General features: G+C 41.0%; 1 protein-coding gene across 1 annotated transcript in view; it reads left to right on the top strand.

Moving 5' to 3' along the window:
- The first annotated feature begins 838 nt into the window (after positions 1-838).
- mtnr1aa (melatonin receptor 1A a) overlaps positions 839-12431 on the top strand; it is a 36667-nt gene continuing 25074 nt past the window's right edge. The window contains exon 1 of the mRNA XM_006796114.2: positions 839-1311. Coding sequence (XP_006796177.1) covers positions 1128-1311 — 184 coding nt within the window. The 5' untranslated portion in view covers positions 839-1127. The remainder of the gene's footprint in view (positions 1312-12431) is intronic.

Here is a 12431-nt window from a genome sequence, read left to right as displayed (position 1 = left end):
TGGCTCCTGATGAACCCTTTCTCTCTGCTGTACCTCATACTGAAAAATCCTCAGTGAGGAAAGAGACTATAAATGTGCGTGTTTTTTTTTTTTTTTAACACATCCCTTAAATACCCTCAAAATCAAAAACAAATGTTTTTATTTATGTTTACTATTATTATTACTACTCTGACAACCCCTTTTTAATGAGATGTCTCATGAAAAGGTACCAGGGTTTGGTTGCTTGTGTGTTTGGAACGGGGTTGACCCATTATTTTCAACATCATTAACAAACAATAGCATAATTGCTACTCTTTGTATAGAAAGCCGGCACTCTCTCAAACTATAGATGAGCGTGGACGCCAGGGGCATTCAGTATGTATGATCTAACAGAATACAAACAGAGAGAGGAATTACTGCCTGCAGTGTCTGTGTTATACTATTTTATATTAATTCACTGAGTTACAATCGTGTGTAAGTATTTACAGATTTTACAAAAATAAGACGCATTATGGGAAAACTACATTTTGGATACATTAAACACTTTAAATCCAGTGCACTTGAGCATTCACGGAAAAGATAGTGATTTTTCTGAAAGAGATCCGACTAATATGAATGATTCTTCAAAAATAATCATGAATGGCTTCCCGAGATAAAACCAGCGAGCGACCGCAAAGGCATGAATGAATGCGCTCGATAACTAGGACGCTTCCTTAGCCGTGGAGTTGCCCTTTCACTGCTCGACCACGGAGCGACAGCATTTCTCCCTCGAAATAAAAGCGCCCCTATGCGAACTGTTTGGTCACATGCTGCGATGGTTTGAAGTGGCGGCTTCATGTCGCACATGCGTACCGACAAAGTGAATGGCACACGGGCGCAGAAGTGACACCGAGGCGACCAAAGAGAGGGGGAGGCTGCCAGAGCTGATCCGCGGTAGTTGGGCAGAGCTCACTTTGGCGGAGAGGAGAAAGAAGAAGAGCAAGAAGAAGGAGCAGCGGCGCGTGGAGGGGATGAAGATGAACCCCGCGGGAGGTTATAGGATCCCACCACCACCAGCAGCAGCAGCAGCAACGACTCCGAGACCCGGGCTCTAGGAGTGCAGGGTGAATTTGGCTCAGTTGAGAAAGTTCGGCGACTGTAGCTGTACAATGGTTATCAATGGGTCTCACCTGAACAGCTCCTTACCAGACCCCGCTGACACCGTCCTGAACCGCCCGCCGTGGGTTGCCACAACTTTGGGGTGTTTTCTCATCTTCACTACGGTCGTTGACATCCTGGGCAACCTCCTGGTCATCTTCTCCGTTTATCGGAACAAAAAGCTCAGGAACGCAGGTGAGCCCGGGGAAAGTATGCGCGCGAGGCGCCAGAGCGGCGCGCGCCTGATTACTCAGCTAGGTTTGGGGAGAAAATAAAATAAAGCGAAACAAAAACTCTGGTTGATTCTAATTTGCAAAGTGACAACGATAACAGTTTTAGCTGAAAATACGTGCTTATTAATTACAGCTCGTTTCCAAGTGTGTTATTGTTTTGTTTATAGCCACTAAATTATTTTAAGTGACAGAAACGTGTCGTTTTGTTTTGCGATTTTAACGGTTGTCGTTTTCCTTTTTGGTTTTGTTTGTTTTACCAGCGAGCTGACAATTAGAAATCCGAGCAAGCGTAAAGATGCTTGCGCTTGTCGCACAGTAGGCTAAAGACACAATCCATGTTTTTCTTCTTTCCCCCCACTTGTATTACTGACATCAGTATTTTTGCTTTGATATTTATTCATTACAGAGGCCAGTTGTACCAAATAGTCACACACATCAACTCGCCATAGCCTAGTTGGAGCTGATATGATTTATGATTTATGATTTACTGTCAAGTACGCGTCAGCTAAGCAGCCTCTGAGGAGAGCGAAGCGGAGAGAAACATTATAGCGATTATTGACAGTGTGAAGCGACGGGGAATGCCCATCACTCGTCCCAGAACTGCTCGCACTAATGCTTCCCAGGCTTCTCCTTTATCGCCGTTATTCCAGCCATATTTAACTCAGTTTAATAAACGATACTATCAGCCAAAATGTTAAGATATTACCAGTCCGATGATGGAACTTTTGTCATATATGCGTGGGCTTTTTATATACACGATCGACCAGTAATACAATTATGATTTCGGCTAAGGATTAAATTGTGCGCCCCCGAGTTTCAAGGAGATTGACACAGCGGTGTTTGCCTTGCTCAGCGGAGGTGGTAAAACGCTCATAATTTAATAGTCGGAGGACAGAGCGCTGCTGAGAAAACCCAAGAGGCTCCTGTCATGCTCAGGTCTGCGCGCATTAGCTGGCAGCTACGCGTACCAAGGTTGTCATCATTTGGAGGCTGTAGTTGGGTGATTTGCTAAACACACCCCTGACATTACAATTCCGCGTACTGCAGAAATGTTAGGGTCAGAATAGATTTCCATCATGTGGATCGAGACCCCCGGGAAGACCCTATGGGATGTACAAGGATATACAGGCTCTCCTTACTTTGAGAAAGCGCGCAGAACCCTCTGCTACAGCTGGATTAGAGCTGCTCACAACACAGTGGTTCTGAGGTGGATTTAGTCTCTCAGGCTGAAAATACATCTGTGCGATTTTGTAAGCCTCTCTGCTGCATATTATGTGGGACAAAGTGCGAGACAAGAGAGGAGATAAATTTAGGAAACAGCGTCTTTTGAAGTTGCTCCATTAATTACAGCTAATTGCATGTAAGGAGGTCATAATGAACTTGCAGGAATTCGACCAAGCATGATTTATGTCGCTTCAAAGCTTTAATGTTGCACACCAGCTTGAATGATACATATGTTTCAGCTATGTTTTCCGTTTTCCATCCGTCATCCCTCCTCTAAGAAAAGTCTGACACGTGAATCTCCAGAGGAAGTTAGAGGAAGGATCATCATTTAATTGCGCATTGCAAATCCTTCCCATGAATGCAAACAAGGCCTCTGGAAGCTAGTGACGTGGTTCCCCAAAGTTCATGCCTCCGAAGCCCCTTTGCTACTTTTCCATTCAACTTTCAAAGACGTGCATGACTAACTTAAGCTGCTTTCAATTTTATGTTCAAAGCCCATTGGCAAATTGTGTGCAAATTGGCAGACATATTGATTCAGACAAAAGCTTTTGCAGTCATACTTTAATCAGCATTTTTATCTGTGGGAATTTGAATCAGAAATGATTGTTGTTTGACCACATATTCTACTGACCATCTCCTCTTAGGAAAGTGCTTTAATATCCATCTCTCTCTCTGTCTCTCTCTCTGTCTCTCTCTCTCTATCTCTCTCTCTGTCTCTCTACATATATATATATATATATATATATATATATATATATATATATATATATATATATATATATAAAAAACACCCAGCACGCCCCTGCGGGCGGTTTATCCTTCAAGCTCGAGGCCTGGGAGCTTGAGGGTCCTTGAGGGTCCTGCACTATATGTGTATATATATATATATATATATATATATATATATATATATATATATATATATATATATATATATATATAAAGATAGATAGATAGATAGATAGATATATAAAGATAGATAGATAGATAGATAGATGGATAGATAAGTGGGAATTATTATTATTTTTTTCTATGGCACAAACTAAATGTTGTTAGAAACTGCACAGCAGTTCGGCATCAGGGGGATAAATTAAATAACAAGTAATGAAATATACTCAGTGGAGAACCTGGCAGGCAATGCTGTCACATATTGCAGGCAGCAGCAGGACTGCTGCCTCTGCATGGCCAAACCCTCCGTCAGTGCATGAAATGGCCAGAGCGTGAGAGAACGTGAAGCCAGCAACACATGGTGAGCGCTTTGAGCTGCGTGGCTGGATGCAGAATCAATGCTGTGAGCGCTACTCAATGCCAATAAATCATCTTAACTGTACCTGTTTTCCAGGAGATGAAGGAAATTCTGAACAGGAAAATAAATAATGGCAACAAGGAAGTGTCTCAAATGACATTTTTGGCAGATTCTCACAAAAAAGTGGAACATTAGCTCATGGGATATAATCTGTGATGGTTTTTATGTTGCTATTTCTTTATAAGAACAAAAACAAAAACTTGACGCTGTGCCATGCAGTTCCTTTCCTTCCTAAATAATGTGGCACAAGACTCAGGGCTTCTCCTCAGTTTTTGAAGACGAGCCATGTACATTTTCTATTTTTTACAAAAGACAATGGACTGGTTTGGCATTCTGTGAAAACGGGTTCATACCCAAAGTTTTAAGCATAATGGAACAGTGGAAATAGAGCAGACCTCGTTGCCTCAGAGCAGCATCATGTGTTTTTAGTAAGCAGCTTCTTGAGTTTGTGAATGGAAATAAAAGAAAAGTGTAGGGTTAGTTCTCAAAGGTGTCATTTATGTCCCAGTGTTTTCATACTGATCTCAAGACATTACAACAAGTTCAGCAAAACAGGCAAGTTAAGACAGTGATTTACTACTGTACCATTCACAGTCTGAAGTGAGAAGTGTACAGATATCTTGGTGTGCTGGGATGTGCTGCTGCATAATAAACCAAAGAGCTCCACATTGGAGCAGGGCTGTCTGTGTTGGACTGTGACGTAGTGTTTATCCTTTTTCTGCGTTGCGTGACTTGGCCGCGTGCCCGCAGAATGTTATTTCTGATCGTTTATTACCCCTCGAGTATCTGTTACAGTGTTATTGGTCTCAGTGTAATGAATATTTCCAGGAATTATGCAGAATTAGGGGTATTTGCAATTTCCTCAAATGAAAATGAATGTTTTAGGTTTCTAAATATCCGTGGGCTTTGTCGGGAGATTCTAAATTGGCTCATCACTGTGGAGCTTAATAAAGAGATCATCCCCTTCTGTAGATGGTATACAGTAGATGTTGATTTCGCAGCTTCCTGTTTTGCTTTCATCAGAGCTAAAGCCATTTGAAACACTTGTTTTATGAGAAGCTGAAGTCTTTTATGCCTAGCTTTACTGGGACTGCACAAATCTCTGTATGATTACACTGAGGAATAACAACTGTCTTCTGTTTAACTTGATATTTAAGAAGAAAGTTAATGAAATCATTTGCACATTCCTTTTTTTAATCGTAAAAGTTTGTCAAAGGATTTTTTTTAGAGAAATGAAACGAGATTGTTCTGCGAATCTAAAAGACGGATCTAGCTGATGTGAAGTTACCCCCTGATTTTTAAAGTCTTGATCTGTGGATTCATTTTTTAAAGTCTCACAAACTGGGGCTGGCCCAAAGCATGTTAACTTTTCAATCAAAATCGGATTCCAACGGATTTATCTCTAGGGTTGGTGACAAAGTAACAAAGAGACTCAAGAAACACCCTTCAACACTGAGTGATGACATTGCATAATTTTTCCACCAGGGGGCATTCTGCAACACACGTGTTCAGAATGCCACAAGTAAAACAACCAGCTGATCCATACAGAGTGTAAACAAGTAAGCAAATAAGTACACACAGTTATCTGTTCATATTTTGCATTTCGGAAAGAAAAAAACTATCAGCTAACATATCAGAATAATGTTTATTGGGCCATAGTTACAAAAATGAATATTAGGACTGGGTAACGTAGCATCAAAATTATATCACAATATTTCAAGAAGATTTGCAACAATAATATTTGTGACATTACTTAAAAAAATACTTAATGTTTTATGGATGCCTGCAGGTGACAACATTTATAAATGTAACTAAATGAAGGGTAATTTCAATCCTTCTTTTTCAGTAAGCTCCTGTCAGCGATAACACGCTTCCTAATTTAAAGAGTGAATCTACTAAAGCAAAGTACCAGCAGCAGCATTATAGTGCAACAGTAGTGGCACAGCAGTATATCCAGTGATACAGCGCAAGTCAAGTCATGTAAGCTCAGAAGAAGCCAAGAAGTATTATTTCGCCTGGAAAATTTAAGCAATAGTAAAACACAACTGTTTAACAATTTGATTTAGCAATAATGTTAAATCAAAGTAACTCCCTAACTTTTTGGAAGTCTTTACATTATTGTCACATATTAAAAAAGAATTAATCTAATTTAATCTTTGGTCACTGACCAATGAGTTGCATTGATGACATTAAATGTTGGATGTTTAGAATTTATTTTCACAACTGAACAAAAGCAAGACGGACACATTGTTGGTCCGAAAAGTCCAAAAAGTTGTTTCATATTTAATATCACTTTTTCTGATACACAGTAAGGATGTCAGATAACCTGGCATCATTTTCGACAGTATCTCTCGTAAAAACCACGTAAACAATCTATAAAAAGTTTGAAAATTCTTATCTCAAACTGAAAAATTGGTCTATGCCTTCAAGGGTGATTAAACTACTGCAACACTCTATTTGTTGGATCGTCCACCTCATCAGTGGGACAACTTCGGCTTTGAAGATATTCCACTTGAACATACTTTCTTAGTACTGAAGTCAGTTTGGCTCACACTGGCTCCCCCCCAGCACATCTCTGACTTGCTCTGTGTCTATAATCCGACTAGACTTCTCAGGTCATCAGGTGCAGCTCTTTTAACAGTTCTCAGAATTAAATCTAAGTGTGCTGAGGGGACTTTCACTCACTATGGTCCTGTTCCTTGGAACAAACTGCCTGCTGACTTAAGGTTAGTTACATCCGTGCATACATTTATAAACAGGCTCAAAAGGTTTCTGTTCACACCGGCGTACACTCAACAGCTGATTATGTATGTGTGTGTGTTAACTTATATTTTAATTCTTTGTAAAGTTTTAATTTCCTATCTTAAGATTTTCTTTCCATAAAGTTCAGACATCCTCAGCATGACTCATCTTCTCATTTCATGCTGTGCTTTGGAACCATCTGCACCACCTCCTGCTTGAATGGCTGTGGTTATTATTTACTGTACATTCTGTAGCTACACATTCTCTGCATGACCAAACACAGCCAGGCTAAAAAAAACCCTGATGTGTAAAATCTAGATGTTGAGTTAAAAAAACTGAAAAGATGTGCCTGCAAAGAGTCCAGGCATTGTACAGCCACACTGCATAATGCATCCACTCCCAGCAGCAGTAGACTATCGATATCGGTTGCTTGTATCATGTGTTCCCACCTCTGATGACAAGGCTGCCTCTTTGCAAACCCTGCTCAGCCCGCTTTTGGCTTACACAGTTTCAGTTTCACCCACAGTCACTGAGGGACAGGATCTAGGAAAACGTTCAACTGTGGCTAGGAAGTTAAGCTGTTCATATGCTGCTGGGTCCACACAGTGTTTTGCTTCCTATTATCTCACCATCTAATGTTTTATCATAGAAACTGTAGGTTCAAATAGGAAACATTTTCAAGCAAAGTACTGTGAACTCCTTGTTTCAGTAGTAAAAGTTTTTAGTTCACATTACTTCTAATGAAAAGACTAAAGATTATCTCACCAGAAAGTTGGGTTATGTGGTGTTACATGAAAGCTTTTAATGTGAAGTAGTTGCCTTAGGATATTGTGCTTGTAATAGCATTAGTGTAACGTATTACTGCTCTGTAAGAACACTAAACAGGGTGGCTGATCATCAAGATAAAATTAAAAAGCATTGCTGCTGGATAGATGGAAAAACAAACTAAACCACACAAGCAGTAAACCACCACATCGCTCCTTGTTTAGTGACTACTTACCTACAGGGTAGTGATTACGTACCTGAACAGTAAGGTAAACACAATTACTGAACATTCAGTATGCTTACCATTAAAAGTGTCTGATTTTTGTGAAAATGTACTTTAAATCCCAAACATGTATGGAGGGAATCTCTGAAGTTTCACTTTAATCTGTCAGAGATTTCATGGTCTTTGAAGAGCAAAGCAGAGGTCAAGTGGGCTTCTTAGTTTTAGTTATTAAAAGAGCCATAATAACTTGAAAGATCAGAGACTACGTGTGCTCCAAGTCCTTGACATAAGAGCTATTTTATATCTTTTGCCAAGATGTAATCAGATTATATCCTATGAAAATAAACATGTTAGTCATTCACATCCTCCATGCTGCTCATATTAAATTAAATATTTGTCGTGAATTTAATGCCTTACCGCATATTCATCCCACAGATCGTTATCATTTGAAGAAAACCATGAACTAATGCAAATACTGCCTGTTTAGTTAAGGCCCATATTTGGCTGATAATTGGCCGATGGTGTAGAAGCCAGAGCTGCTTGCTGGGTTTGTTAGTTTCTGTGGTGATGGCTGTGATAAGCATCGGCACGGCACGCTACGGCGGAAAGTTTCAGCAGGTAAAAAACACAGATAAACCAGAGACACGTAACAGAGGGCAGGCTGCGACTTTGCAGTTAATTTATAGTTTTCCCAAGCTGAATAAGTGAACATAGAGTGGGAGAGGATAAAGATCTGCTCCTTTTACTCACCAGGCACTTAACTCGCAGGTATAGATTAGTTAATGTCCCTCCTGTCGGCCAAGACACGGAAATAAAATAACACCTGCCAGCGCGCCCTGGGGCTGCTTTGCACTTGATAACTTCAGAACTGACTGCTCGTTTTAATCCTCCCGCGTGTCCTGAAACATGTAAAATACTTTATATGTTTTTCACTAATTAAGCAGATCTACTTTGTACAGATTTCCCACCAGAGAGCTTTTGCACCTCTCATAAGGATTTAAACTCAAACATTAGATCACACGCAGATCTAATTAGGCAGCAGATATCTGCATGGGCTCTGGTTCCGGTGCTGGGATTGTGGGGATGATGCTATCATTGTTTGTGTTGCCAACCTTGTCTGGCTTGTTTGCCGCAGCTTTTTGTTGTTAGTGAGTGAGAGAGGAGTTCAACAGAGCATGATGGTAGAGTTAATGACGAGGAGTAAGGGCTGGAGCGAGGCTTTTGCACAAACTGGACGTGCGGTGAAAGAGAAGGAGGTAGATGTTAGTTTGCTGCTGGTGTGGGTTGGTTAATGCTCTCGTAACAATGGTAAATGGTAAATGGCCTGCATTTGTATAGCGCTTTTCTAGTCCCTAAGGACCCCAAAGCGCTTTACACTACATTCAGTCATTCACCCATTCACACTCACACACTGGCGATGGCTGCCCTGGGGCGCACTGACAGAAGCGAGGCTGCCGGAAACTGGCGCCACCGGGCCCTCTGACCACCACCAGTAGGCAAACATGGGGTTAGTATCTTGCCCAAGGATATTTGGCATGCAGCCAGGAGGGATCGAACCACCGACCTTCTGATTCTGGCTGACCTGCTCTGCCACCTGAGCTACAGCCACCCACATTATTAGCAACAATCATGGGAAAATTGCTCTGTGACTCCCTTTTTTCTGTTTCAGTGTGACTGGATTATTTCAGTCTTAGTAGGTGCCACATTGTCCTGCTGGGCTTAAGCCTCCTTCCAGGCTCTGAGAAAGACAACTTGACCCAGCAAGCACTCATATGACTTAGCCTGCTTTTTATGGTGGCCAGCATCTGCACGATTTCATCATTTTCTAATATGTCCTGGATTGCCTGACTGCACAAGCCCTGCCAGGAGAAATCCATTCTGAATATACAAGAAATGCATTTGCTGCGTGATCAGGACGTTAGCTTTTGTCCCCCCGCCCCCTTATTTTTCTTTAAGAAAGCTGTGTGTTTTTTCTCTCTTTACTGGTTTACATTCTGCACAGCATTTCACATTCTCCTCACCAGGTTTTTGTGCCTGAGTCTCATCTGAGTCTCCCATCACTGTCTTTGTACTCCACCGCCACCTCCTCCTCCTCCTCCCATGCGTACTCACCCTCAAACACGCACAGTACACTCATTTTTTTCCCCTTTTCACTTAAATTTCACCTTCCAGGCTTCATATTCCATGACACCCTGTCTGTTTGCATCACTTTGATCCAACACCCCCACCGTTCTCTAAGGACGCTATGTTGTCAGACCCCGTACCTGTAGAGGAATTCTGCCAATAGCACTTTGCATCAAGCCAGTCAGGCAACAAGACGGTTATCACACGAACCCTGCAGATACCAGATTATGTAATGGCCAATGTTGTTATTGACGCGGTCGAATTTAACAAAAAATGGGCGTCCGGTGTGTGATCTCCTCTGTCGCACTCTGTATGCATATACTCACAGGGGAAAGCACGTTTTAGCTTCAAAAGGAACAAATAATGAGTCTAGAAATACATATAGAAGAGAGCTTATTCTCAGTCATCCACTCTACCTACCATTCACTGTTCCAGCTCTCCCTCTTTCCATGCTTCCCTGTGCTATTTTTAATCATTTACAATATTATACAGTGAAAAACGTCTCTCTGCTTGATAGAAGCCCAGCATGACACACATGGGAAGCTCGGGGCAGTGAGAAAGAAGTAAAATCTAATGCTCATCCAACAGGAACTCTGCATAACACATGCCATACTGTAGAGTGCCTACAGTAGAGCCTTAACTGTTTGATTACACACACACACATTTGAGGTCCAGCAGGTTAGAAATGCAAGCTGGTATCAGGAAGGGTGCCAGTTTGAATCCCAGCTGAGAGAATCAGCAGAGGCGGAACAGGGAAACGAGAGGCGCTCTTATCTGTGCTCAAGGTGCCCTTGAATGAAGCACTTGGTCCAACGTTACTAGTCAGTGGACGACAGTGGAGGACTGTGGTTGAACTCAGCAGCTTCCAGCTGTGAATGCGTCAGACCGTATGACCATTAAAACAGAAAAAAAAGAAATCTGCAAGCTCAGCTTTTCTCACATATAATGTTAAAAAAAAGGACACAAATGCAGAAACTGACCCCATTATCAGCGCCACTCTCTCGTCTCTCTCCCTTTTATCATTAAGGGGGCAGTTTACCCACCGGAGTAACAAGCAAAACAGCTCAATCAAAAAGCCTCATCAGTCTCTGTGAGCCAACAGAGTGATTCACTTGAATGACATGTTATGATGATTATTATGGCAGACGCATGAATGCCATTTGATGCAGCCCTGTGAACACTGTCCCATTCAGATGTAGCAGAACAGTGTCTTGGTTCAGCAGCCTGGTTGCATGCACACTGCAGATAAAGAGTTCAACAGTGCACACATACACACACACACACACACACACATATATAATTTTAGTAACAACAAAACAAAGAAATGACAGAGTTAGTTCTAAAAATAATCCTAAGGTTAGGGGGTAGATGCTGTCAGATTAAATTAGTAACACCGTTCAAACAAAGCCTCATCTAAAATAGAAAAAAAAACAACCAAGTTTGATATTTTCACTTAATTTTAAAGTAGAAGTGCCACCGTTTACAGAGCACGTAGAAACTGGCGGAAAGTGTGTGCTACTTGGAAGACAGTTCAAGAAGATTTTCTTGTAAGCCGCACAGAAACAGAGTCGCTTTTATGACCGCTGGAATCTGTGTTTTCTAAGACATTCATGAAGACGGCCGTTTGTTCTTTTTTATTCTGAAGCAGAGGAGATTCATCCTGACTGTTCTCAGAAGCACTCTGAGAACATTTGCTTTTGCCTGACAGACACAAACATAGTGGCAGTATTAATGTTTCCAAGAAAGGGACTCTTTCGCAATCCTAAAAAAACAAAACAAAGAATGAGATGTGACTGATATAGATGTAGGTCACTGTAAAGTCCCTTGAAGCTCACAGCCCATCAGATACTGGATGCTATGAACTTACAGGAATCTAATAAATGAAGTTATTAAAGCTGTAGCAATGCACCAGTGTATCGATGGCCCTGCTCACGTGTCATATTAGTTTTTGACAACATGAATATTTAGAGATACAGGCATAAAGAGCTTAATGATTGTAATCACTGCGCTTTTCAACATCAGTGTTGGTATTTAGACTGAGAAACCATAATTTTTCACATCATTATCTTAATAATGGGTCAAATGACTGCGTGTAAAAAGTGAAAAAATAGCCACAGAGATTCATAACCCAAATCAGCAGATCACCTCAGCTGTACTGAGCAGCTGAAACCACTTTGTTCTGTTTTAAACCAGTTTGTTTGGTTTAGTTCACTCTTGTTTTTTGTTTTTTTTTACACATTAACATACATAGAGCTAGAAGACTTTGAAAATGCCAAGTTCTTTTGCACTTGGATTCCTTTGCTGCAGTTTGTCATGACCTGTAAGCCATCATGTAGCGCATAGTCAAACAGCTCCATAGGTTTTTGCACAGTGACATAATCTTTGTACTTTTGCTTCTGTACACCACCACGGTGGATTTGAAATCAAACAGTCAAGATGTGATTGAGTTTCTGACTTTCAGTTTTAAATGAAGTGGTTTAACAAAAGTTGTGCATCAACTCTTCAGCAATTACAGCCATTTTATACGTCGTTGCCCATTTTCAGAGGCTCAGGAGGAATTAGGCAACTGAATGACAAGCCGTTTAATTGCAGAGTGAGTCCTGTTATCTTGTTATTTCATGACAAATGAAGCTTATAAAAGACTGGGAGTTGATTCTGAGTGTTGAAGCTTGTCACTGGAACTCTCAATATAAGGTCC

The sequence above is a fragment of the Neolamprologus brichardi genome, chromosome 6 (assembly GCF_056152115.1).
Source record: "Neolamprologus brichardi isolate AB-2024 chromosome 6, ASM5615211v1, whole genome shotgun sequence".
Lineage (NCBI taxonomy): Eukaryota > Metazoa > Chordata > Actinopteri > Cichliformes > Cichlidae > Neolamprologus > Neolamprologus brichardi.
The sequence above is the reverse complement of the archived record's forward strand: the minus strand, read 5'-3'. Positions and strand labels throughout refer to the sequence as shown.